Source organism: Oncorhynchus clarkii, chromosome 12, assembly GCF_045791955.1.
Source record: "Oncorhynchus clarkii lewisi isolate Uvic-CL-2024 chromosome 12, UVic_Ocla_1.0, whole genome shotgun sequence".
Classification (NCBI taxonomy): domain Eukaryota; kingdom Metazoa; phylum Chordata; class Actinopteri; order Salmoniformes; family Salmonidae; genus Oncorhynchus; species Oncorhynchus clarkii.
The window spans coordinates 95,349,538-95,373,656 of record NC_092158.1 but is presented as its reverse complement, the minus strand read 5'-3'; the positions used below and the strand labels follow the sequence as shown (position 1 = coordinate 95,373,656).

General features: G+C 42.9%; 1 protein-coding gene across 2 annotated transcripts in view; it reads left to right on the top strand.

The window, feature by feature from the left end:
• Window positions 1–19,786, top strand: part of LOC139421693 (adaptor related protein complex 5 subunit zeta 1) — a 36,129-nt gene extending 16,343 nt beyond the window's left edge. For both annotated transcript variants that reach the window (XM_071172795.1, XM_071172796.1), the window contains 10 exons: window positions 1,552–1,589; window positions 1,942–2,104; window positions 2,196–2,374; window positions 6,423–6,565; window positions 8,092–8,210; window positions 9,776–9,903; window positions 10,033–10,130; window positions 13,904–14,036; window positions 16,778–16,974; window positions 19,157–19,786. In XM_071172795.1, coding sequence (XP_071028896.1) covers window positions 1,552–1,589; window positions 1,942–2,104; window positions 2,196–2,374; window positions 6,423–6,565; window positions 8,092–8,210; window positions 9,776–9,903; window positions 10,033–10,130; window positions 13,904–14,036; window positions 16,778–16,974; window positions 19,157–19,397 — 1,439 coding nt within the window. In that variant the 3' untranslated portion in view covers window positions 19,398–19,786. The remainder of the gene's footprint in view (window positions 1–1,551; window positions 1,590–1,941; window positions 2,105–2,195; window positions 2,375–6,422; window positions 6,566–8,091; window positions 8,211–9,775; window positions 9,904–10,032; window positions 10,131–13,903; window positions 14,037–16,777; window positions 16,975–19,156) is intronic.
• The last annotated feature ends 4,333 nt before the right edge of the window (window positions 19,787–24,119 follow it).

The window sequence follows — 24,119 nt, the reverse complement described above, 5'->3', positions numbered from 1 at the left end:
GTGTTGAATCTGTAAATCCCAGGGTCCCTGTGTTGAATCTGTGAATCCCAGTGTCCCTGTGTTGAATCTGTGAATCCCAGTGTCCCTGTGTTGAATCTGTAAATCCCAGTGTCCCTGTGTTGAATCTGTAAATCCCAGTGTCCCTGTGTTGAATCTGTAAATCCCAGTGTCCCTGTGTTGAATCTGTGAATCCCAGTGTCCCTGTGTTGAATCTGTAAATCCCAGTGTTGAATCTGTAACTCCCAGTGTCCCTGTGTTGAATCTGTGAATCCCAGTGTCCCTGTGTTGAATCTGTAAATCCCAGTGTTGAATCTGTGAATCCCAGTGTCCCTGTGTTGAATCTGTAAATCCCAGTGTCCCTGTGTTGAATCTGTAAATCCCAGTGTCCCTGTGTTGAATCTGTAAATCCCAGTGTCCCTGTGTTGAATCTGTAAATCCCAGTGTCCCTGTGTTGAATCTGTAAATCCCAGTGTTGAATCTGTAAATCCCAGTGTCCCCGTGTTGAATCTGTAAATCCCAGTGTTGAATCTGTGAATCCCAGTGTCCCTGTGTTGAATCTGTAAATCCCAGTGTTGAATCTGTAAATCCCAGTGTTGAATCTGTGAATCCCAGGATCCCTGTGTTGAATCTGTAAATCCCAGTGTTGAATCTGTAAATCCCAGTGTCCCTGTGTTGAATTTGTAAATCCCTGTGTTGAATCTGTAAATCCCAGTGTTGAATCTGTAAATCCCAGTGTCCCTGTGTTGAATCTGTAAATCCCAGTGTTGAATCTGTAAATCCCAGTGTCCCTGTGTTGAATCTGTAAATCCCAGGGTCCCTGTGTTGAACAGTAAATCCCAGTGTCCCTGTGTTGAATCTGTAAATCCCAGTGTTGAATCTGTAAATCCCAGTGTCCCTGTGTTGAATCTGTAAATCCCTGTGTTGAATCTGTGAATCCCAGTGTCCCAGTGTTGAATCTGTAAATCCCAGTGTCCCTGTGTTGAATCTGTAAGTCCCTGTGTTGAACAGTAAATCCCAGTGTCCCTGTGTTGAATCTGTAAATCCCAGTATTGAATCTGTAAATCCCAGTGTCCCTGTGTTGAATCTGTAAATCCCTGTGTTGAATCTGTGAATCCCAGGGTCCCTGTGTTGAATCTGTAAATCCCAGTGTCCCCGTGTTTAATCTGTGAATCCCAGTGTCCCTGTGTTGAATCTGTAAATCCCAGTTTCCCAGTGTTGAATCTGTGAATCCCAGTGTCCCTGTGTTGAATCTGTAAATCCCAGTGTCCCTGTGTTGAATCTGTAAATCCCAGTGTCCCTGTGTTGAATCTGTAAATCCCTGTGTTGAATCTGTGAATCCCAGGGTCCCTGTGTTGAATCTGTGAATCCCAGGGTCCCTGTGTTGAATCTGTGAATCCCAGTGTCCCTGTGTTGAATCTGTGAATCCCAGGGTCCCTGTGTTGAATCTGTGAATCCCAGGGTCCCTGTGTTGAATCTGTGAATCCCAGTGTTGAATCTGTGAATCCCAGGGTCCCTGTGTTGAACAGTAAAGACTGTTTTCTTCTGTTTCAGAGGCGCTGAAGAGAACAGACACAGAGCTACAGAAAGCAGTGAGCTACAACTTGTCCCCTACAATCACACACAGTTATACTGCTGTAGTAACCCTGTCATACTGCTGTAGTAACCCTGTCATACTGCTGTAGTAACCCTGTCATACTGCTGTAGTAACCCTGTCCCCTACAATCACACAGTCATACTGCTGTAGTAACCCTGTCATACTGATGTAGTAACCCTGTCATACTGCTGTAGTAACCCTGTCATACTGCTGTAGTAACCCTGTCATACTGCTGTAGTAACCCTGTTATACTGCTGTAGTAACCCTGTCATACTGCTGTAGTAACCCTGTTATACTGCTGTAGTAACCCTGTCCTCTCTCTGCGTGCGTGTGTGTGTGTGTGTCAGTGCTTGGTGGAGGCGGTGCGTATCCTGGACGGGGTGTGTGTGGAGGATGCAGGGTGTGTGTATCGTGCGTTCCCGTGTGTTAAGTCACTGTTCGGCCGTCTGAACTCTGACCTGTCCTGCAGCAGAGTCCTCCTGCCCATCGCTCAGTTCTACCTGAACCACGGTGAGGAGGTGTGTGTGTGCACGTGTGGAGGATAGAGCTAGTGTGTACTTACTGTGTTTGTGTGTGTGTGTGTGTGTGTGTGTGTGTGTAGGGGAGACTGCAGCGGTGGACAGTGAGTGTGTGTGGAGGTGTGTGTTTGGTGTTCTCCCAGCAGAGTGTTTCAACGACCCCTATCTGGCCCACGAGACGCTGTCCTTCATCAGAGCCAATCAGCTGCAGCTCCACTCCTCTGTACCACTGTACACACACTACTTCCCTAGCCTGCTCAAGGTAACACACACTACTTCCCTATCCTGCTCAAGGTAACACACACTAACAAGGTAACACACACTACTTCCCTAGCCTGCTCAAGGTAACACACACTACTTCCCTAGCCTGCTCAAGGTAACACACTACTTCCCTAGCCTGCTCAAGGTAATACACATTACTTCCCTAGCCTGCTCAAGGTAACACACACTACTTCCCTAGCCTGCTCAAGGTAACACACACTACTTCCCTAGCCTGCTCAAGGTAACACACACTACTTCCCTAGCCTGCTCAAGGTAACACACATTACTTCCCTAGCCTGCTCAAGGTAACACACACTACTTCCCTATCCTGCTCAAGGTAACACACACTACTTCCCTAGCCTGCTCAAGGTAACACACATTACTTCCCTAGCCTGCTCAAGGTAACACACAACCCATTTTAACACTCCAGGCACATTATTGGCCCACCGTATTAACGTGTCTGGCTACCGGACACCTTTCAGTCTCTGATGTTTGTAGTTCTGATCTTTTTTACCACTCTTCAGATCTGCTCTTTTGCCAATAATTGTGGAAAGATCAGAATTGTTCTGCCTGTGTAAACGCAGCCTCTGTACACCTTCTAGTCTGACTGCAGTATGTGTTCTATACTGAACTAAAATAGAAACGCAACATGCAGCAATTTATAAGATTTGACAGAGTTACAGTTCATAAGGAAATCAGTCCATTTAAATGAATTCATTAGGCCCTAATCTATGGATTTCACATGTCTGGGCAGGGGCGGGCATAGGCCAGGCCCAGCCAATCAGAAGGAGTTTTTCCCCACAAAAGGGCTTAATTACAGACAGAAATACTCTTCAGTTTCATCAACTATCCGGGTGGTTCATAAGGAGAGAACACATAGTCAACATAGTTGGAGAGAAATAACTATCCGGGTGGTTCATAAGGAGAGAACACATAGTCAACATAGTTGGAGAGAAATAACTATCCGGGTGGTTCATAAGGAGAGAACACATAGTCAACATAGTTGGAGAGAAATAACTATCCGGGTGGTTCATAAGGAGAGAACACATAGTCAACATAGTTGGAGAGAAATAACTATCCGGGTGGTTCATAAGGAGAGAACACATAGTCAACATAGTTGGAGAGAAATAACTATCCGGGTGGTTCATAAAATTGGAGAGAAATACGTTTTTTGGGGACTTTTCTGGGATATTTTATTTCAGCTCATGAAACATGGGATCAACACTTTATTTTTGTTCAGTATAGTTTCTAGTCTGGCATCTAACGCTGGGTTCTAGTCTGGTATCTGACGCCGGGTTCTAGTTTCTGGTCTGGTATCTGACGCTGGGTTCTAGTTTCTGGTCTGGTATCTGACGCTGGGTTCTAGTCTGGTATCTGACGCTGGGTTCTAGGTTCTAGTCTGGTATCTGACGCCGGGTTCTAGTTTCTGGTCTGGTATCTGACGCTGGGTTCTAGTCTGGTATCTGACGCTGGGTTCTAGGTTCTAGTCTGGTATCTGACGCCGGGTTCTAGTTTCTGGTCTGGTATCTGATGCAGGGTTCTAGTTTCTAGTCTGGTATCTGACGCTGGGTTCTAGTTTCTAGTCTGGTATCTGACGCTGGGTTCTAGTTTCTAGTCTGGTATCTGACGCCGGGTTCTAGTTTCTGGTCTGGTATCTGACGCTGGGATCTAGTCTGGTATCTGACACTGGGTTCTAGTCTGGTATCTGACGCCGGGTTCTAGTTTCTAGTCTGGTATCTGACGCTGGGTTCTGGTCTGGTATCTGACGCCGGGTTCTGGTCTGGTATCTGACGCCGGGTTCTAGTCTGGTATCTGACGCCGGGTTCTAGTCTGGTATCTGACGCCGGGTTCTAGTCTGGTATCTGACGCCGGATTCTAGTCTGGTATCTGACGCTGGGTTCTAGTCTGGTATCTGACGCCGGGTTCTAGGTTCTAGTCTGGTATCTGACGCCGGGTTCTTGTAGTTATTAGTTCCTAGCGTGGGACAGTCCAGGTCTTGTATCTGACTATGTGTTTTAGTTCCTAGCGTGGGACAGTCCAGGCCTGGTATCTGACTATGTGTTGTAGTTCCTAGCGTGGGACAGTCCAGGCCTGGTATCTGACTATGTGTTGTGTTGTAGTTCCTAGCGTGGGACAGTCCAGGCCTGGTATCTGACTATGTGATGTGTTGTATTTCCTAGCGTGGGACAGTCCAGGCCTGTTATCTGACTATGTATTTTAGTTCCTAGCGTGGGACAGTCCAGGCCTGGTATCTGACTATGTGTTGTGTTGTAGTTCCTAGCGTGGGACAGTCCAGGCCTGGTATCTGACTATGTGTTGTGTTGTAGTTCCTAGCGTGGGACAGTCCAGGCCTAGTATCTGACTATGTGTTGTAGTTCCTAGCGTGGGACAGTCCAGGCCAGGTATCTGACTATGTGATGTGTTGTAGTTCCTAGCGTGGGACAGTCCAGGCCTGGTATCTGACTATGTGTTGTAGTTCCTAGCGTGGGACAGTCCAGGCCAGGTATCTGACTATGTGATGTGTTGTAGTTCCTAGCGTGGGACAGTCCAGGCCTGGTATTTGACTATGTGTTGTAGTTCCTAGCGTGGGACAGTCCAGGTCTGGTATCTGACTATGTGTTGTAGTTCCTAGCGTGTGACAGTCCAGGCCTGGTATTTGACAATGTGATGTGTTGTAGTTCCTAGCGTGGGACAGTCCAGGCCTGGTATTTGACTATGTGATGTGTTGTAGTTCCTAGCGTGGGACAGTCCAGGTCTGGTATCTGACTATGTGTTGTAGTTCCTAGCGTGTGACAGTCCAGGCCTGGTATTTGACAATGTGATGTGTTGTAGTTCCTAGCGTGGGACAGTCCAGGCCTGGTATTTGACTATGTGATGTGTTGTAGTTCCTAGCGTGGGACAGTCCAGGCCAGGTATCTGACTATGTGTTGTAATTCCTAGCGTGGGACAGTCCAGGCCTGTTATCTGACGATGTGTTGTAGTTCCTAGCGTGGCACAGTCCAGGCCTGGTATCTGATTATGTGTTGTAGTTCCTAGCGTGGGACAGTCCAGGCCAGGTATCTGACTATGTGTTGTGTTGTAGTTCCTAGCGTGGGACAGTCCAGGCCTGGTATCTGACTATGTGATGTGTTGTATTTCCTAGCGTGGGACAGTCCAGGCCTGTTATCTGACTATGTATTTTAGTTCCTAGCGTGGGACAGTCCAGGCCTGGTATCTGACTATGTGTTGTGTTGTAGTTCCTAGCGTGGGACAGTCCAGGCCAGGTATCTGACTATGTGATGTGTTGTAGTTCCTAGCGTGGGACAGTCCAGGCCTGGTATTTGACTATGTGTTGTAGTTCCTAGCGTGGGACAGTCCAGGTCTGGTATCTGACTATGTGTTGTAGTTCCTAGCGTGTGACAGTCCAGGCCTGGTATTTGACAATGTGATGTGTTGTAGTTCCTAGCGTGGGACAGTCCAGGCCTGGTATTTGACTATGTGATGTGTTGTAGTTCCTAGCGTGGGACAGTCCAGGCCAGGTATCTGACTATGTGTTGTAATTCCTAGCGTGGGACAGTCCAGGCCTGTTATCTGACGATGTGTTGTAGTTCCTAGCGTGGCACAGTCCAGGCCTGGTATCTGATTATGTGTTGTAGTTCCTAGCGTGGAACAGTCCAGGCCAGGTATCTGACTATGTGATGTGTTGTAGTTCCTAGTGTGGGACAGTCCAGGCCTGGTATCTGACTATGTGTTGTAGTTCCTAGCGTGGAACAGTCCAGGCCTGGTATCTGACTATGTGTTGTATTTCCTAGCGTGGAACAGTCCAGACCAGGTATCTGACAATGTGATGTGTTGTAGTTCCTAGCGTGGGACAGTCCAGGCCTGGTATCTGACTATGTGATGTGTTGTAGTTCCTAGCGTGGGACAGTCCAGGCCAGGTATCTGACTATGTGATGTGTTGTAGTTCCTAGCGTGGGACAGTCCAGGCCTGGTATCTGACTATGTGATGTGTTGTAGTTCCTAGCGTGGGACAGTCCAGGCCAGGTATCTGACTATGTGATGTGTTGTAGTTCCTAGCGTGGGACAGTCCAGGCCTGGTATCTGACTATGTGGATGTGCTGCCCTCTCTGGTCACGGCTGGGACTGCAGTTGAGCTGCTGCACTCTCTACTGGACTTGCCCTGTCTCACTGCTGCTCTCACCCTGCAGCTCAGGTACACACACACACACACACACACGTAGAGATAGAATGCTTATACAGTTGAACTCTGAAGTTTACATACACCTTAGCCAAATACATTTAAACTTAGTTTTTCACAATTCCTGACATTTAATCCTAGTAAAAATTCCCTGTCTTTGGTCAGCTAGGATCACCACTTTATTTTAAGAATGTGAAATGCCAGAATAATAGTAGAGACAATTATTTATTTCAGCTTTAATTTCTTTCATCACATTCCCAGTGGGTCAGAAGTTTACAATCACTCAATTAGTATTTGGTAGCATTGCCTTTAAATTGTTTAACTTGGGTCAAACGTTTCAGGTAGCCTTCCACAAACGTCCCACAGTAAGTTTGGTGAATTTTGGCCCATTCCTCCTGACAGACCTGGTGTAACTGGTTTGTAGGCCTCCTTGCTCGCCCACAAATCTTCTCTGGGATTGAGGTCAGGGCTTTGTGATGGCCACTCCAATACCTTGACTTTGTTGTCCTTAAGCCATTTTGCCACAACGTTGGAAGTATGCTTGGGGTCAATGTCCATTTGGAAGACCGATTTGCGATCAAGCTTTATCTACCTGACTGATGTCTTGAGATGTTGCTTCAAAACATCCACATAATTTTCCTGCCTCATGAAGCCATCTATTTTGTGAAGTGCACCAGTCCCTCCTGCAGCAAAGCAGCCCCACAACATGATGCTGCCACCCCCGTGCTTCACGGTTGGGATGGTGTTCTTCGGCTTGCAAGCCTCGCCCTTTTACCTCCAAACATAACGATGGTCATTATGGCCAAACAGTTCTATTTTTGTTTTATCAGACCAGAGGACATTTCTCCAAAAAGTACGATCTTTGTCCCCATGTGCAGTTGCAAACCGTAGTCTGGCTTTTATATGGCAGTTTTGTAGCAGTGGCTTCTTCCTTGCTGAGCGGCCTTTCAGGTTATGTCGATATAGGACTCGTTTTACTGTGGATATAGATACTTTTGTACACTTTTCGCACCAAAGTACATTCATAGGCTAATTGACATAATCTGAGTCAATCAGAAGCTTCTAAAACCATGTAATTTTCTGAAATTTTCCAAGCTGTTTAAAGGCAGAGTCAACTTAGTGTATGTAAACTTCTGACCCACTGGAATTGTGACACAGTGAATTAATATGTCTGTAAACAATTGTTGGAAAAATGACTTGTGTCATGCACAAAGTAGATGTCCTAACCGATTTGCCAAAACTATAGTTTGAAAATCCAACCTAAGTGTATGTAAACTTCCGAGTTCAACTGTATACACAATAAATACGTAGTGTATTCTACGTTGATGTGTGTAAAGTATCTCTGTAAGATGGTGTAATAACAAATCAATCAATAACATACACAATAAATACGTAGTGTATTCTACGTTGATGTGTGTAAGGTATCTCTGTAAGATGGTGTAATAACAAATCAATCAATGACATACACAATGTTCCTAGAAGCATTTCAGGGAAACATCAGAGCAGTATAGAAATGTAACATGGTGATCTGTGCGTGTCAGGTCTGCATGCTTCCCTGTGTCTGAGCCAGGTGGGCGTGGTCTGTCATCGCTGGAAGCTTTCCGAAGCCCCGCCCATAGAGGCCTCTTCCTGTTCCTGTTGAGAGGGGAGGCAGGGTCTGGTAATGTCACAAACTACTATAATATTATAATACCACTACTACTGTAATACTGTCATACCACTACTACTGTAATATCACTACTACTGTCATACTACTACTACTGTAATACTGTCATACCACTACTACTGTAATATCACTACTACTGTCATACTACTACTACTGTAATACCACTACTGCTGTAATACTATAATACCACTACTGTAATACTATAATACCACTACTGTAATATTATAATACCACTACTGTAATATTACTACTGTAATTCTATAATACCACTACTACTGTAATACCACTACTATAATATCACTACTACTGTAATACCACTACTACTGTACTACTGTAATACCACTACTACTGTACTACTATAATTCCACTACTGTAATATTGTAATATTACTACTGTAATGCTATAATACCACTACTACTGTAACACTAATACTACTGTAATACCACTACTGTAATATCACTACCACTGTAATACCACTACTACTGTAATACTGTAATACCACTACTACTGTAATACCACTACTGTAATACCACTACCACTGTAATACTACTACTACTGTAATACTACTACCACTATAATAGTGTAATACCACTACTGTAATACTGTAATACTACTACTACTGTAATACCACTACTACTATAATATTGTAATACCACTACTGTAATACTGTAATACCACTACTACTGTAATACTACTACTACTGTAATACCACTACTGTGATATCACTACTACTGTAATACCACTACTACTGTAATACTACTACTACTACTGTAATACTACTACTACTGTAATACCACTACTATAATACTGTAATACCACTACTATAATACTGTAATACCACTATAATACTGTAATACCACTACTACTGTAATACCACTACTATAATACTGTAATACCACTACTACTATAATACTGTAATACCACTACTATAATACTGTAATGCCACTACTATAATACTGTAATACCACTACTATAATACTGTAATACCACGACTATAATACTGTAATACCATTACTACTGTAATACCACTACTACTGTAATACTGTAATACCACTACTATAATACTGTAATACCACTACTACTGTAATACTACTACTACTGTAATACACCTACTGAAATCCTATAATACACCTACTGTAATACTATAATACACCTACTGTAATAACACTACTGTAATGCCACTACTGTAATGCCACTACTGTAATACTATAATACCACTACTGTAATGCCACTACTGTAATACCACTACTGTAATACACCTACTGTAATACTATAATGCCACTACTGTAATGCCACTACTGTAATGCCACTACTGTAATGCCACTACTCTAATACTGTAATGCCACTACTGTAATACTGTAATGCCACTACTGTAATACCACTACTGTAATGTCACTACTGTAATGTCACTACTGTAATGCCACTACTGTAATGCCACTACTGTAATAACACTATTGTAATACCACTACTCTAATACTGTAATGCCACTACTGTAATAACACTACTGTAATGCCAATACTGTAATGCCACTACTGTAATATAACTGTATTTCTCCCCAGGTGATACCATGGACAGACTGAGTGTGCTCCATGACCTGCTGATGGAGGCAGCTGATTGGTCCAGAGTCATCCAATCAGCTCAAAGTGTTCCAGTGCTGCTGCACGTCTACTTCAACACAGTTACCACGGTAACACACACACACACACACAGGCTACAACCAGAATAAGTCAGAGATAAAACATGTATTTGGTGTATATAAGTACAGCTTAGATGTGTGTGTGTGTGTGTGTGTGTGTGTGTGTGTGTGTGTGTGTAGGTATCAGATGAGAGGTTGCTGGCCCAGCTGGTGTTGGTGCTGTTGGAGAGAAGCAGTCTGTTGCTCAACATCCCCAAATACACTGCAGAGATACACCGGTCAGTACACACACCGCATCACACATACACTGGTCAGGACAAACACCGTATCTATCACACATACACCGGTCAGGACACACACCGTATCACACATACACTGGTCAGGACACACACCGTATCACACATACACCGGTCAGGACACACACCGCATCACACATACACTGGTCAGGACACACACCGTATCACACATACACCGGTCAGTACACACACCGCATCACACATACAGGTTAGTTGAGATAATGTGTACATACTATAATACCACTACTATAATGTGTACATGAAGGTAGGGGTGAAGGGTAATGTATGTAGGGGTGAAGGGTACAGGTTAGTTGAGGTAATGTGTACATGTAGGTAGGGGTGAAGAGTACAGGTTAGTTGAGGTAATGTGTACATGTAGGTAGGGGTGAAGGGTACAGGTTAGTTGAGGTAATGTGTACATGTAGGTAGGGGTGAAGGGTACAGGTTAGCTGAGGCAATGTGTACATGTAGGTAGGGGTGAAGTGTACATGTATGTAGGGGTGAAGGGTACAGGTTAGTTGAGGTAATGTGTACATGTAGGTAGGGGTGAAGGGTACAGGTTAGCTGAGGCAATGTGTACATGTAGGTAGGGGTGAAGTGTACATGTATGTAGGGGTGAAGGGTACAGGTTAGTTGAGGTAATGTGTACATGTAGGTAGGGGTAAAGGGTACAGGTTAGTTGAGGTAATGTGTACATGTAGGTAGGGGTGAATGGTACAGGTTAGTCGAGGTAATGTGTACATGTAGGTAGGGGTGAAGGGTACAGGTTAGTTGAGGTAATGTGTACATGTAGGTAGGGGTGAAGGGTACATGTAGGTAGGGGTGAAGGGTACAGGTTAGTTGAGGTAATGTGTACCCTTCACCCCTACCTACATGTACCCTTCACCCCTACCTACATGTACATGTAGGTAGGGGTGAAGGGTACAGGTTAGTTGAGGTAATGTGTACGTGTAGGTAGGGGTGAAGGGTACAGGTTAGTTGAGGTAATGTGTACATGTAGGTAGGGGTGAAGGGTACATGTATGTAGGGCTGAAGGGTACTGGTTAGTTGAGGTAATGTGTACATGTAGGTAGGGGTGAAGTGTACATGTATGTAGGGCTGAAGGGTACTGGTTAGTTGAGGTAATGTGTACGTGTAGGTAGGGGTGAAGGGTACAGGTTAGTTGAGGTAATGTGTACATGTAGGTAGGGGTGAAGTGTACATGTATGTAGGGCTGAAGGGTACTGGTTAGTTGAGGTAATGTGTACATGTAGGTAGGGGTGAAGGGTACAGGTTAGTTGAGGTAATGTGTACATGTAGGTAGGGGTGAAGGTTACATGTACGTAGGGATGAAGGGTACAGGTTAGTCGAGGTAATGTGTACATGTAGGTAGGGGTGAAGGGTACATGTAGGTAGGGGTGAAGGGTACAGGTTAGTCGAGGTAATGTGTACATGTAGGTAGGGGTGAAGGGTACAGGTTAGTTGAGGTAATGTGTACATGTAGGTAGGGGTGAAGTGACTATGCATAGATCATAAACAGTGAGTATTTATTTATTTTATTTATCCTTTATTTAACTAGTCAAGTCAGTTACGAACAAATAATTATTTACAATGACTGCCTACCAAAAGGCCTCCTGCGAAGACGGGGTTAGGGTTAGGGTTAGGGGTTAGGGTTAGGGTTAGGGGTTGGGGTTAGGACGGGGTTAGGGTTAGGGTTAGGGGTTGGGGTTAGGGTTAGGACGGGGTTAGGGTTAGGGGTTGGGGTTAGGGTTAGGGGTTAGGGTTAGGACGGGGTTAGGGTTAGGGTTAGGGTTAGGGGTTGGGGTTAGGGTTAGGGTTAGGGGTTGGGGTTAGGGTTAGGGTTAGGACGGGGTTGGGGTTAGGGTTAGGACGGGGTTAGGGTTAGGGGTTGGGGTTAGGGTTAGGGGTTGGGGTTAGGGTTAGGGTTAGGGTTAGGGTTAGGGTTAGGGGTTAGGGTTAGGGTTAGGGTTAGGGGTTGGGGTTGGGGTTAGGGTTAGGGTTAGGGGTTGGGGTTAGGGTTAGGGGTTGGGGTTAGGGTTAGGGGTTGGGGTTAGGGGTTGGGGTTAGGGCGGGGGCCTGGGATTAAAAAACTCAAATAAATCAACGTAGCAGCAGTGTACAAAACAAATGGAGGTCAATGTAATTGTCTGGATTCAGCAGTGATCTGAGAGAGGTGTCAGTGGGCTGACTGAACGCTCTGAGGGACTCTGGGTTGAGGTCAGTGATAAAGTAGTCTACAGTACTACTGCCAAGGGATGAGGTCAGGTGATTGTGTTCCTACCGTAAGAGTCCCCTTGAAGCCTATAGTACCATTGACTATGTACAGACCCAGCGTGCGACAAAGCTGCAGGAGTTGTGACCCGTTTTTGTTGGTTATGTTGTCGTAGTTGTGCCTAGGGGGGCATATGGTGGAGGGAATGCTGTCACTTCCAGGCAGGTGTTTGTCTCCCTGGGTGCTGAGGGTGTCAGATTCTTGTCCCGTTCTGGCATTTTGGTCTCCACAGTCCCTGGGCCTGGAAATCGTTTATCTCCCCTTGTAGGATGACAATGTCTGTATTTCACATTTCTTTGATGAAGTCTGGGTTCCTGTTCAGACCTTGTATATTCCAGGATGAGATAGTAAAAGCTTTGTGTTCCATAGTGTCTTCCATAGTGTCTAGTGTCATAGTGTCTACCAATCTGCGTGCCACTTGTGGTTTTCATATGTACATTTTTGTGAGTTTATTTTAATTTATAATAATGTCTTCATATCTCAATGTTCTACTGCTTGAGCTCCTCTTCCTCTTATAGAAGATTATCTCAAAAGTATTATGGAGCTCCAGCGGGTATATCACACTGGTCGTCCCCAAAGCCAGCACCCACTGGAACGAATTGCAAAAATTGCTGAAGTTGGAGACATATCTCCCTCAATAACTTTAAGCATCAGCTAACTGAGCAGCTTACCGACCGCTGCAGCTGTACACAGCCCATCTGTAAATAGCCCATCTGTAAATAGCCCAACTACCTACCTCATCCCCATATTGGTTTGATTTTATTTTTTGCACACCAGTATTTCTACTTGCACATCATCATCTGCACATCTATCACTCCAGTGTTAATTTGCTAAATTGTAATTACTTTGCTACTATGGCCTATTTATTGCCTCACCTCCTCACGCCATTTGCACACACTGTATATAGACTTTTTTCTATTGTGTTATTGACTGTACGTTTGTTTATTCCATGTGTAACTCTGTGTTGTTGTTTGTGTCGCACTGCTTTGCTTTATCTTGGCCAGGTCGCAGATGTAAATGAGAACTTGTTCTCAACTGGCCACCTGGTTAAATAAAGGGGAAATAAAATACAAAATAAAGGGATGGTCTGTGTGGAAGATTAGGTGACTGACATTCCCCTTTTTGTAGCAGTCAGCAAAAAGTGTTTCTGGATTGTCCATGAGGAGCTTCTCTCTGTACTCTCTCGGTGCCTTGTCATGTTTAATATCTAAGGGGTACTGTACTGTGGTGATCTCTTACAGTGCCCTGTAGATGATGTGGAGGGGGTTACCCTGTATATGTCCTTGTAAAATAATCCACCTTTTATACAACCCTCAGTCTATCTTTTGGAAAAACATGCTGAACAATTCAGGAGCTCATCTGCTCATTAACTCTCTATCTTTCCACTCTCTCTTTCACTCTCCTCTCTCTCTCTCGCTCTCGTTTCTCTCTCATTTCTCTCTCTCTCGGTTCTCTTTTGATTTTCTCTCTTGTTTCTCTCTAGGGTTTTTAGCCACCACTTGTTGAAGCTGTGTAAGCTCCACCCCTCTCTGGTTGTGGACCAATCACGGGAGCTGCTGGAGTTTGCTGGAACCACCACTAACATCCACAGCAAAGAAGACCTGTACACACATGTGGTGAGAACTATATACTATACACTATAATATACACACATGTGGTGAGAACTATATACTATACACCATAATATACACACGTGGTGAGAACTATATACTATACACTATAATATACACACTTGTGGTGAGAACTATATACTATACACTATAATATACACACATGTGGTGAGAACTATATACTATACACTATAATATACACACATGTGGTGAGAACTATATACTATACACTATAATATACACATGTGGTGAGAACTATATACTATACACTATAATATACACACATGTGGTGAGAACTATATACTATAATATACACACATGTGGTGAGAACTATACACTATAATATACACACATGTGGTGAGAACTATATACTATACACTATAATATACACACGTGGTGAGAACTATATACTATAATATACACACATGTGGTGAGAACTATATACTATACACTATAATATACACATGTGGTGAGAACTATATACTATACACTATAATATACACACATGTGGTGAGAACTATATACTATAATATACACACATGTGGTGAGAACTATATACTATAATATACACATGTGGTGAGAACTATATACTATACACTATAATATACACACATGTGGTGAGAACTATATACTATAATATACACACATGTGGTGAGAACTATATACTATACACTATAATATACACATGTGGTGAGAACTATATACTATACACTATAATATACACACATGTGGTGAGAACTATACACTATAATATACACACATGTGGTGAGAACTATATACTATACACTATAATATACACACGTGTGGTGAGAACTATATACTATACACTATAATATACACACATGTGGTGAGAACTATATACTATACACTATAATATACACACGTGGTGAGAACTATATACTATACACTATAATATACACATGTGGTGAGAACTATACACTATAATATACACACGTGTGGTGAGAACTATATACTATACACTATAATATACACATGTGTGGTGAGAACTATATACTATACACTAATATACACACATGTGGTGAGAACTATATACTATACACTATAATATACACATGTGGTGAGAACTATATACTATACACTATAATATACACACATGTGGTGAGAACTATATACTATACACTATAATATACACACGTGTGGTGAGAACTATATACTATACACTATAATATACACACATGTGGTGAGAACTATATACTATACACTATAATATACACACATGTGGTGAGAACTATATACTATACACTATAATATACACACATGTGGTGAGAACTATATACTATACACTATAATATACACATGTGGTGAGAACTATATACTATACACTATAATATACACATGTGGTGAGAACTATACACTATAATATACACACATGTGGTGAGAACTATACACTATAATATACACACATGTGGTGAGAACTATACACTATAATATATACACATGTGGTGAGAACTATATACTATACACTATAATATACACATGTGGTGAGAACTATATACTATACACTATAATATACACACGTGTGGTGAGAACTATATACTATACACTATAATATACACACATGTGGTGAGAACTATATACTATACACTATAATATACACACATGTGGTGAGAACTATATACTATACACTATAATATACACACATGTGGTGAGAACTATACACTATAATATACACACGTGGTGAGAACTATACACTATAATATACACACATGTGGTGAGAACTATACACTATAATATACACACATGTGGTGAGAACTATACACTATAATATACACACATGTGGTGAGAACTATACACTATAATATACACACATGTGGTGAGAACTATACACTATAATATACACACATGTGGTGAGAACTATATACTATACACTATAATATACACACACGTGGTGAGAACTATATACTATACACCATAATATACACACGTGGTGAGAACTATATACTATACACTATAATATACACACATGTGGTGAGAACTATACACTAATATACACACATGTGGTGAGAACTATACACTATAATATACACACACGTGGTGAGAACTATATACTATACACTATAATATACACACACGTGGTGAGAACTATATACTATACACCATAATATACACACGTGGTGAGAACTATATACTATATACAGTGGGGCAAAAAAGTATTTAGTCAGCCACCAATTGTGCAAGTTCTCCCACTTAAAAAGATGAGAGGCCTGTAATTTTCATCATAGGTACACTTCAACTATGACAGACAAAATGAGAAAAAAAATCCAGAAAATCACATTGTAGGATTTTTAAAGAATTTATTTTCAAATTATGGTGGAAAATAAGTATTTGGTCAATAACAAAAGTTTATCTCAATACTTTGTTATATACCCTTTGTTGGCAATGACAGAGGTCAAACGTTTTCTGTAAGTCAGTCTTCACAAGGTTTACTATACACATAATATAAACACTGATATACACTCTACTATACACACTATACTATACACACTGATATACACATACTATACACACTGATATACACACTATACTATACACACTGATATACACACTACTATACACACTGATATTCACACTATGATATAAACAATATACTATACACACTCTACTATACACACTACACACACTATGCTATACACACTCACACACACTCACACTAGAGAAACCTTTACAGACACATGGTGACAGATCGAGACTGTGTGTGCCTGTGTGTGTCTGTCTGTGCGTGCTAGGTGTGGGTGCTAGGTGAGTACCTGTCGGTGTCATTTGACTCTCGGTGTTCCGTGGATCTGGTTACTTCCTGTTTCGAGGCATTGGAGGCAGTCCTCTTCGAGATCACTTCCTCTGGAAGCCCCTCCCCCAGGGTGGTTACCTCCTTACTGAGCGCGCTCGCTAAACTGGCTTCCCGTTCCCACGACCTCATACCCAGGTAACACACACACAATGGGCTTCTCGTTCCCACGACCTCATACTCAGGTAACACACACACACACACAATGGGCTTCCCGTTCCCACGACCTCATACTCAGGTAACACACACACACACACAATGGGCTTCCCGTTCCCACGACCTCATACCCAGGTAACACACACACACACACACAATGGGCTTTCAGAGTGTTGCATTATAGGTTTGAAATGGAACTTCAAATCGCTCTAGTGGCTCCCTACCTACTGTACCATGCAGCCATCAGGCCTACAGGCTCACTGCTGTAGTAGCTCCCTACCTACTGTACCATGCAGCCATCAGGCCTACAGGCTCACTGCTGTAGTAGCTCCCTACCTACTGCACCATGCAGCCATCAGGCCTACAGGCTCACTGCTGTAGTAGCTCCCTACCTACTGCACCATGCAGCCATCAGGCCTACAGGCTCACTGCTGTAGTAGCTCCCTACCTACTGTACCATGCAGCCATCAGGCCTACAGGCTCACTGCTGTAGTAGCTCCCTACCTACTGTACCATGCAGCCATCAGGCCTACAGGCTCACTGCTGTAGTAGCTCCCTACCTACTGCACCATGCAGCCATCAGGCCTACAGGCTCACTGCTGTAGTAGCTCCCTACCTACTGCACCATGCAGCCATCAGGCCTACAGGCTCACTGCTGTAGTAGCTCCCTACCTACTGTACCATGCAGCCATCAGGCCTACAGGCTCACTGCTGTAGTAGCTCCCTACCTACTGTACCATGCAGCCATCAGGCCTACAGGCTCACTGCTGTAGTAGCTCCCTACCTACTGTACCCTGCAGCCATCAGGCCTACAGGCTCACTGCTGTAGTAGCTCCCTACCTACTGTACCCTGCAGCCATCAGGCCTACAGGCTCACTGCTGTAGTAGCTCCCTACCTACTGTACCATGCAGCCATCAGGCCTACAGGCTCACTGCTGTAGTAGCTCCCTACCTACTGTACCCTGCAGCCATCAGGCCTACAGGCTCACTGCTGTAGTAGCTCCCTACCTACTGTACCCTGCAGCCATCAGGCCTACAGGCTCACTGCTGTAGTAGCTCCCTACCTACTGTACCCTGCAGCCATCAGGCCTACAGGCTCACTGCTGTAGTAGCTCCCTACCTACTGTACCCTGCAGCCATCAGGCCTACAGGCTCACTGCTGTAGTAGCTCCCTACCTACTGCACCAGGCAGCCATCAGGCCTACAGGCTCACTGCTGTAGTAGCTCCCTACCTACTGTACCCTGCAGCCATCAGGCCTACAGGCTCACTGCTGTAGTAGCTCCCTACCTACTGTACCCTGCAGCCATCAGGCCTACAGGCTCACTGCTGTAGTAGCTCCCTACCTACTGTACCCTGCAGCCATCAGGCCTACAGGCTCACTACTGTAGTAGCTCCCTACCTACTGCACCAGGCAGCCATCAGGCCTACAGGCTCACTGCTGTAGTAGCTCCCTACCTACTGTACCCTGCAGCCATCAGGCCTACAGGCTCACTGCTGTAGTAGCTCCCTACCTACTGTACCCTGCAGCCATCAGGCCTACAGGCTCACTGCTGTAGTAGCTCCCTACCTACTGTACCCTGCAGCCATCAGGGCTACAGGCTCACTGCTGTAGTATCTCCCTACCTACTGTACCCTGCAGCCATCAGGCCTACAGGCTCACTGCTGTAGTAGCTCCCTACCTACTGTACCCATGCAGCCATCAGGCCTACAGGCTCACTGCTGTAGTAGCTCCCTACCTACTGTACCCTGCAGCCATCAGGCCTACAGGCTCACTGCTGTAGTAGCTCCCTACCTACTGTACCATGCAGCCATCAGGCCTACAGGCTCACTGCTGTAGTAGCTCCCTACCTACTGTACCCTGCAGCCATCAGGCCTACAGGCTCACTGCTGTAGTAGCTCCCTACCTACTGTACCATGCAGCCATCAGGCCTACAGGCTCACTGCTGTAGTAGCTCCCTACCTACTGTACCCTGCAGCCATCAGGCCTACAGGCTCACTGCTGTAGTAGCTCCCTACCTACTGTACCATGCAGCCATCAGTCCTACTGCACCATGCAGCCATCAGGGCTACAGTCACAAATTACACACACTATAGCCAGTCACTACAGCCGTTCGTGTGTGTGTGCGCGTGTGTGCGTGTGTGTGTGTGTGTGTGTGTATGTAGGGTTTCTCTGTTCCTCTCTAAGCTTCGTAGCGGAGCAGTCTCCTGGTGTGGCAGTGAGGAGGATGTTGTCGCCGTAGTGACCAGAGGGGAGGAGTTATGGTCGCTGCTGAAACTTCCGAGCGTGGCGCTGAGTGTTCTAACCCCGCCTTCCCTCGCCACCTCCCCCCGCTGGCACCGAGATGCCAACGCAACGCTGCCACCTCGACTCAGAACACTGACTGGCCTCACAGACACACGCTAAAATATAATCACACATAGACCTTAAATCATTTATGTTCAGTAAATGTACTGTATGTTTTCAATATCTTGTTATTATACAGTGAGGGCCAAAAGTATTGGGACAGTGACATCTTTTGTTGTGCACAACATAATCTGAAACACAACCAAAACAAACAGGAAATACATCCAACACGTTTGTAGAGTTACACGCTTGATGTAGTTATTGAGTGCTAGGAATATGGGACCAAATACTAAATGTTTGACTGATGTACTACACAAGTGAATTTTTCCCAATGCTTTTGGTCCCCTAAAATGGGGGGGACTATGTACAAAAAATGCTGTAATTTCTAAATGTTTCACCTGATATGGATGGGAATAGCCTCAAATTAAAGCTGACATTCTGCACTTTAACCTCAGTCATTGTATCAACGTGTTGGAGTACAGAGCCTAAACAACAACATGTCACTGTTCCAATACTTTGATCTCTGTATTTGTTTACACACACACACATTTTATAGATCTGTTTAAATCAACAGTTTCTCTGATAGAAGATCATAGATACAGGAATGACTGAGCCATCTAGATATAGTTATACTAGAAAGGACTGCCTGAGACATCTAGATATAGTTATACTAGACAGGACTGACTGAGCCATCTAGATACAGTTATACTAGACAGGACTGACTGAGCCATCTAGATACAGTTAGCTCAGTCAGTCCTGTCTAGTATATCTATAATGACAGACATCTACAGTGCCTTCAGAAAGTCTACCTTTTTGTGTTACAGCCTGAATTTAAATGTAAAGGTGTCAGTATAAAGGTACCACAGTATTACTCCTTAAAGGTGTCAGTATAAAGGTACCACAGTATTACCCCTTAAAGGTGTCAGTATAAAGGTACCACAGTATTACTCCTTAAAGGTGTCAGTATTACTCCTTAAAGGTGTCAGTATAAAGGTACCACAGTATTACTCCTTAAAGGTGTCAGTATAAAGGTACCACAGTATTACTCCTTAAAGGTGTCAGTATAAAGGTACCACAGTATTACTCCTTAAAGGTGTCAGTATAAAGGTACCACAGTAGTACTCCTTAAAGGTGTCAGTATAAAGGTACCACAGTATTACTCCTTAAAGGTGTCAGTATAAAGGTACCACAGTATTACTCCTTAAAGGTGTCAGTATAAAGGTACCACAGTATTACTCCTTAAAGGTGTCAGTATAAAGGTACCACAGTATTACTCCTTAAAGGTGTCAGTATAAAGGCACCACAGTATTACTCCTTAAAGGTGTCAGTATAAAGGTGTCACAGTATTACTCCTTAAAGGTGTCAGTATAAAGGCACCACAGTATTACCCCGTAAAGGTGTCAGTATAAAGGTACCACAGTATTACTCCTTAAAGGTGTCAGTATAAAGGCACCACAGTATTACCCCGTAAAGGTGTCAGTATAAAGGTACCACAGTATTACTCCTTAAAACCCCGTAAAGGTGTCAGTATAAAGGCACCACAGTATTACTCCTTAAAGGTGTCAGTATAAAGGCACCACAGTATTAATTAAAGGTGTCAGTATAAAGGCACCACAGTGTTACTCCTTAAAGGTCCCACAGTATTACTCCTTAAAGGTGTCAGTATAAAGGTACCACAGTATTACTCCTTAAAGGTGTCAGTATAAAGGTACCACAGTATTACTCCTTAAAGGTGTCAGTATAAAGGTACCACAGTATTACTCCTTAAAGGTGTCAGTATAAAGGTACCACAGTATTACTCCTTAAAGGTGTCAGTATTACTCCTTAAAGGTGTCAGTATAAAGGTACCACAGTATTGCTCCTTAAAGGTGTCAGTATTACTCCTTAAAGGTGTCAGTATAAAGGTACCACAGTATTACTCCGTAAAGGTGTCAGTATAAAGGTACCACAGTATTACTCCTTAAAGGTACCACAGTATTACTCCTTAAAGGTGTCAGTATAAAGGTACCACAGTATTACTCCTTAAAGGTGTCAGTATAAAGGTACCACAGTATTACTCCTTAAAGGTGTCAGTATAAAGGTACCACAGTATTACTCCTTAAAGGTGTCAGTATAAAGGTGTCACAGTATTACTCCTTAAAGGTGTCAGTATAAAGGTGTCACAGTATTACTCCTTAAAGGTGTCAGTATAAAGGTACCACAGTATTACTCCTTAAAGGTGTCAGTATAAAGGTACCACAGTATTACTCCTTAAAGGTGTCAGTATAAAGGTACCACAGTATTACTCCTTAAAGGTGTCAGCATAAAGGTACCACAGTATTACCCCTTAAAGGTGTCAGTATAAAGGTACCACAGTATTACTCCTTAAAGGTGTCAGTATAAAGGTACCACAGTATTACTCCTTAAAGGTGTCAGTATAAAGGTACCACAGTATTACTCCTTAAAGGTGTCAGTATAAAGGTACCACAGTATTACTCCTTAAAGATGTCAATATAAAGGTACCACAGTATTACTCCTTAAAGGTGTCAATATAAAGGTACCACAGTATTACTCCTTAAAGGTGTCAGTATAAAGGTACCACAGTATTACTCCTTAAAGGTGTCAGTATAAAGGTACCACAGTATTACTCCTTAAAGGTGTCAATATAAAGGTACCACAGTATTACTCCTTAAAGGTGTCAATATAAAGGTACCACAGTATTACTCCTTAAAGGTGTCAGTATAAAGGTACCACAGTATTACTCCTTAAAGGTGTCAGTATAAAGGTACCACAGTATTACTCCTTAAAGGTGTCAGTATAAAGGTACCACAGTATTACTCCTTAAAGGTGTCAGTATAAAGGTACCACAGTATTACTCCTTAAAGGTGTCAGTATAAAGGTACCACAGTATTACTCCTTAAAGGTGTCAGTATAAAGGTACCACAGTATTACTCCTTAAAGGTGTCAGTATAAAGGTACCACAGTATTACTCCTTAAAGGTGTCAGTATAAAGGTACCACAGTATTACTCCTTAAAGGTGTCAGTATAAAGGTACCACAGTATTACTCCTTAAAGGTGTCAGTATTACTCCTTAAAGGTACCACAGTATTACTCCTTAAAGGTGTCAGTATTACTCCTTAAAGGTGTCAGTATAAAGGTACCACAGTATTACTCCTTAAAGGTGTCAGTATAAAGGTACCACAGTATTACTCCTTAAAGGTGTCAGTATAAAGGTACCACAGTATTACTCCTTAAAGGTGTCAGTATAAAGGTACCACAGTATTACTCCTTAAAGGTGTCAGTATTACTCCTTAAAGGTACCACAGTATTGCTCCTTAAAGGTGTCAGTATTACTCCTTAAAGGTGTCAGTATAAAGGTACCACAGTATTACTCCTTAAAGGTGTCAGTATAAAGGTACCACAGTATTACTCCTTAAAGGTGTCAGTATAAAGGTACCACAGTATTACTCCTTAAAGGTGTCAGTATAAAGGTACCACAGTATTACTCCTTAAAGGTGTCAGTATAAAGGTACCACAGTATTACTCCTTAAAGGTGTCAGTATAAAAGTACCACAGTATTACTCCTTAAAGGTGTCAGTATTACTCCTTAAAGGTACCACAGTATTACTCCTTAAAGGTGTCAGTATTACTCCTTAAAGGTGTCAGTATAAAGGTACCACAGTATTACTCCTTAAAGGTGTCAGTATAAAGGTACCACAGTATTACTCCTTAAAGGTGTCAGTATAAAGGTACCACAGTATTACTCCTTAAAGGTGTCAGTATAAAGGTACCACAGTATTACTCCTTAAAGGTGTCAGTATAAAGGTACCACAGTATTACTCCTTAAAGGTGTCAGTATAAAGGTACCACAGTATTACTCCTTAAAGGTGTCAGTATAAAGGTACCACAGTATTACTCCTTAAAGGTGTCAGTATTACTCCTTAAAGGTACCACAGTATTGCTCCTTAAAGGTGTCAGTATTACTCCTTAAAGGTGTCAGTATAAAGGTACCACAGTATTACTCCTTAAAGGTGTCAGTATAAAGGTACCACAGTATTACTCCTTAAAGGTGTCAGTATAAAGGTACCACAGTATTACTTATTAAAGGTGTCAGTATAAAGGTACCACAGTATTACTCCTTAAAGGTGTCAGTATAAAGGTACCACAGTATTACTCCTTAAAGGTGTCAGTATAAAGGTACCACAGTATTACTCCTTAAAGGTGTCAGTATTACTCCTTAAAGGTACCACAGTATTACTCCTTAAAGGTGTCAGTATTACTCCTTAAAGGTGTCAGTATAAAGGTACCACAGTATTACTCCTTAAAGGTGTCAGTATAAAGGTACCACAGTATTACTCCTTAAAGGTGTCAGTATAAAGGTACCACAGTATTACTCCTTAAAGGTGTCAGTATAAAGGTACCACAGTATTACTCCTTAAAGGTGTCAGTATAAAGGTACCACAGTATTACTCCTTAAAGGTGTCAGTATAAAGGTACCACAGTATTACTCCTTAAAGGTGTCAGTATAAAGGTACCACAGTATTACTCCTTAAAGGTGTCAGTATAAAGGTACCACAGTATTACTCCTTAAAGGTGTCAGTATTACTCCCTTAAAGGTACCACAGTATTACTCCTTAAAGGTGTCAGTATTACTCCTTAAAGGTGTCAGTATAAAGGTACCACAGTATTACTCCTTAAAGGTGTCAGTATAAAGGTACCACAGTATTACTTAAAGGTACCACAGTATTGCTCCTTAAAGGTGTCAGTATAAAGGTACCACAGTACCTTAAAGGTGTCAGTATA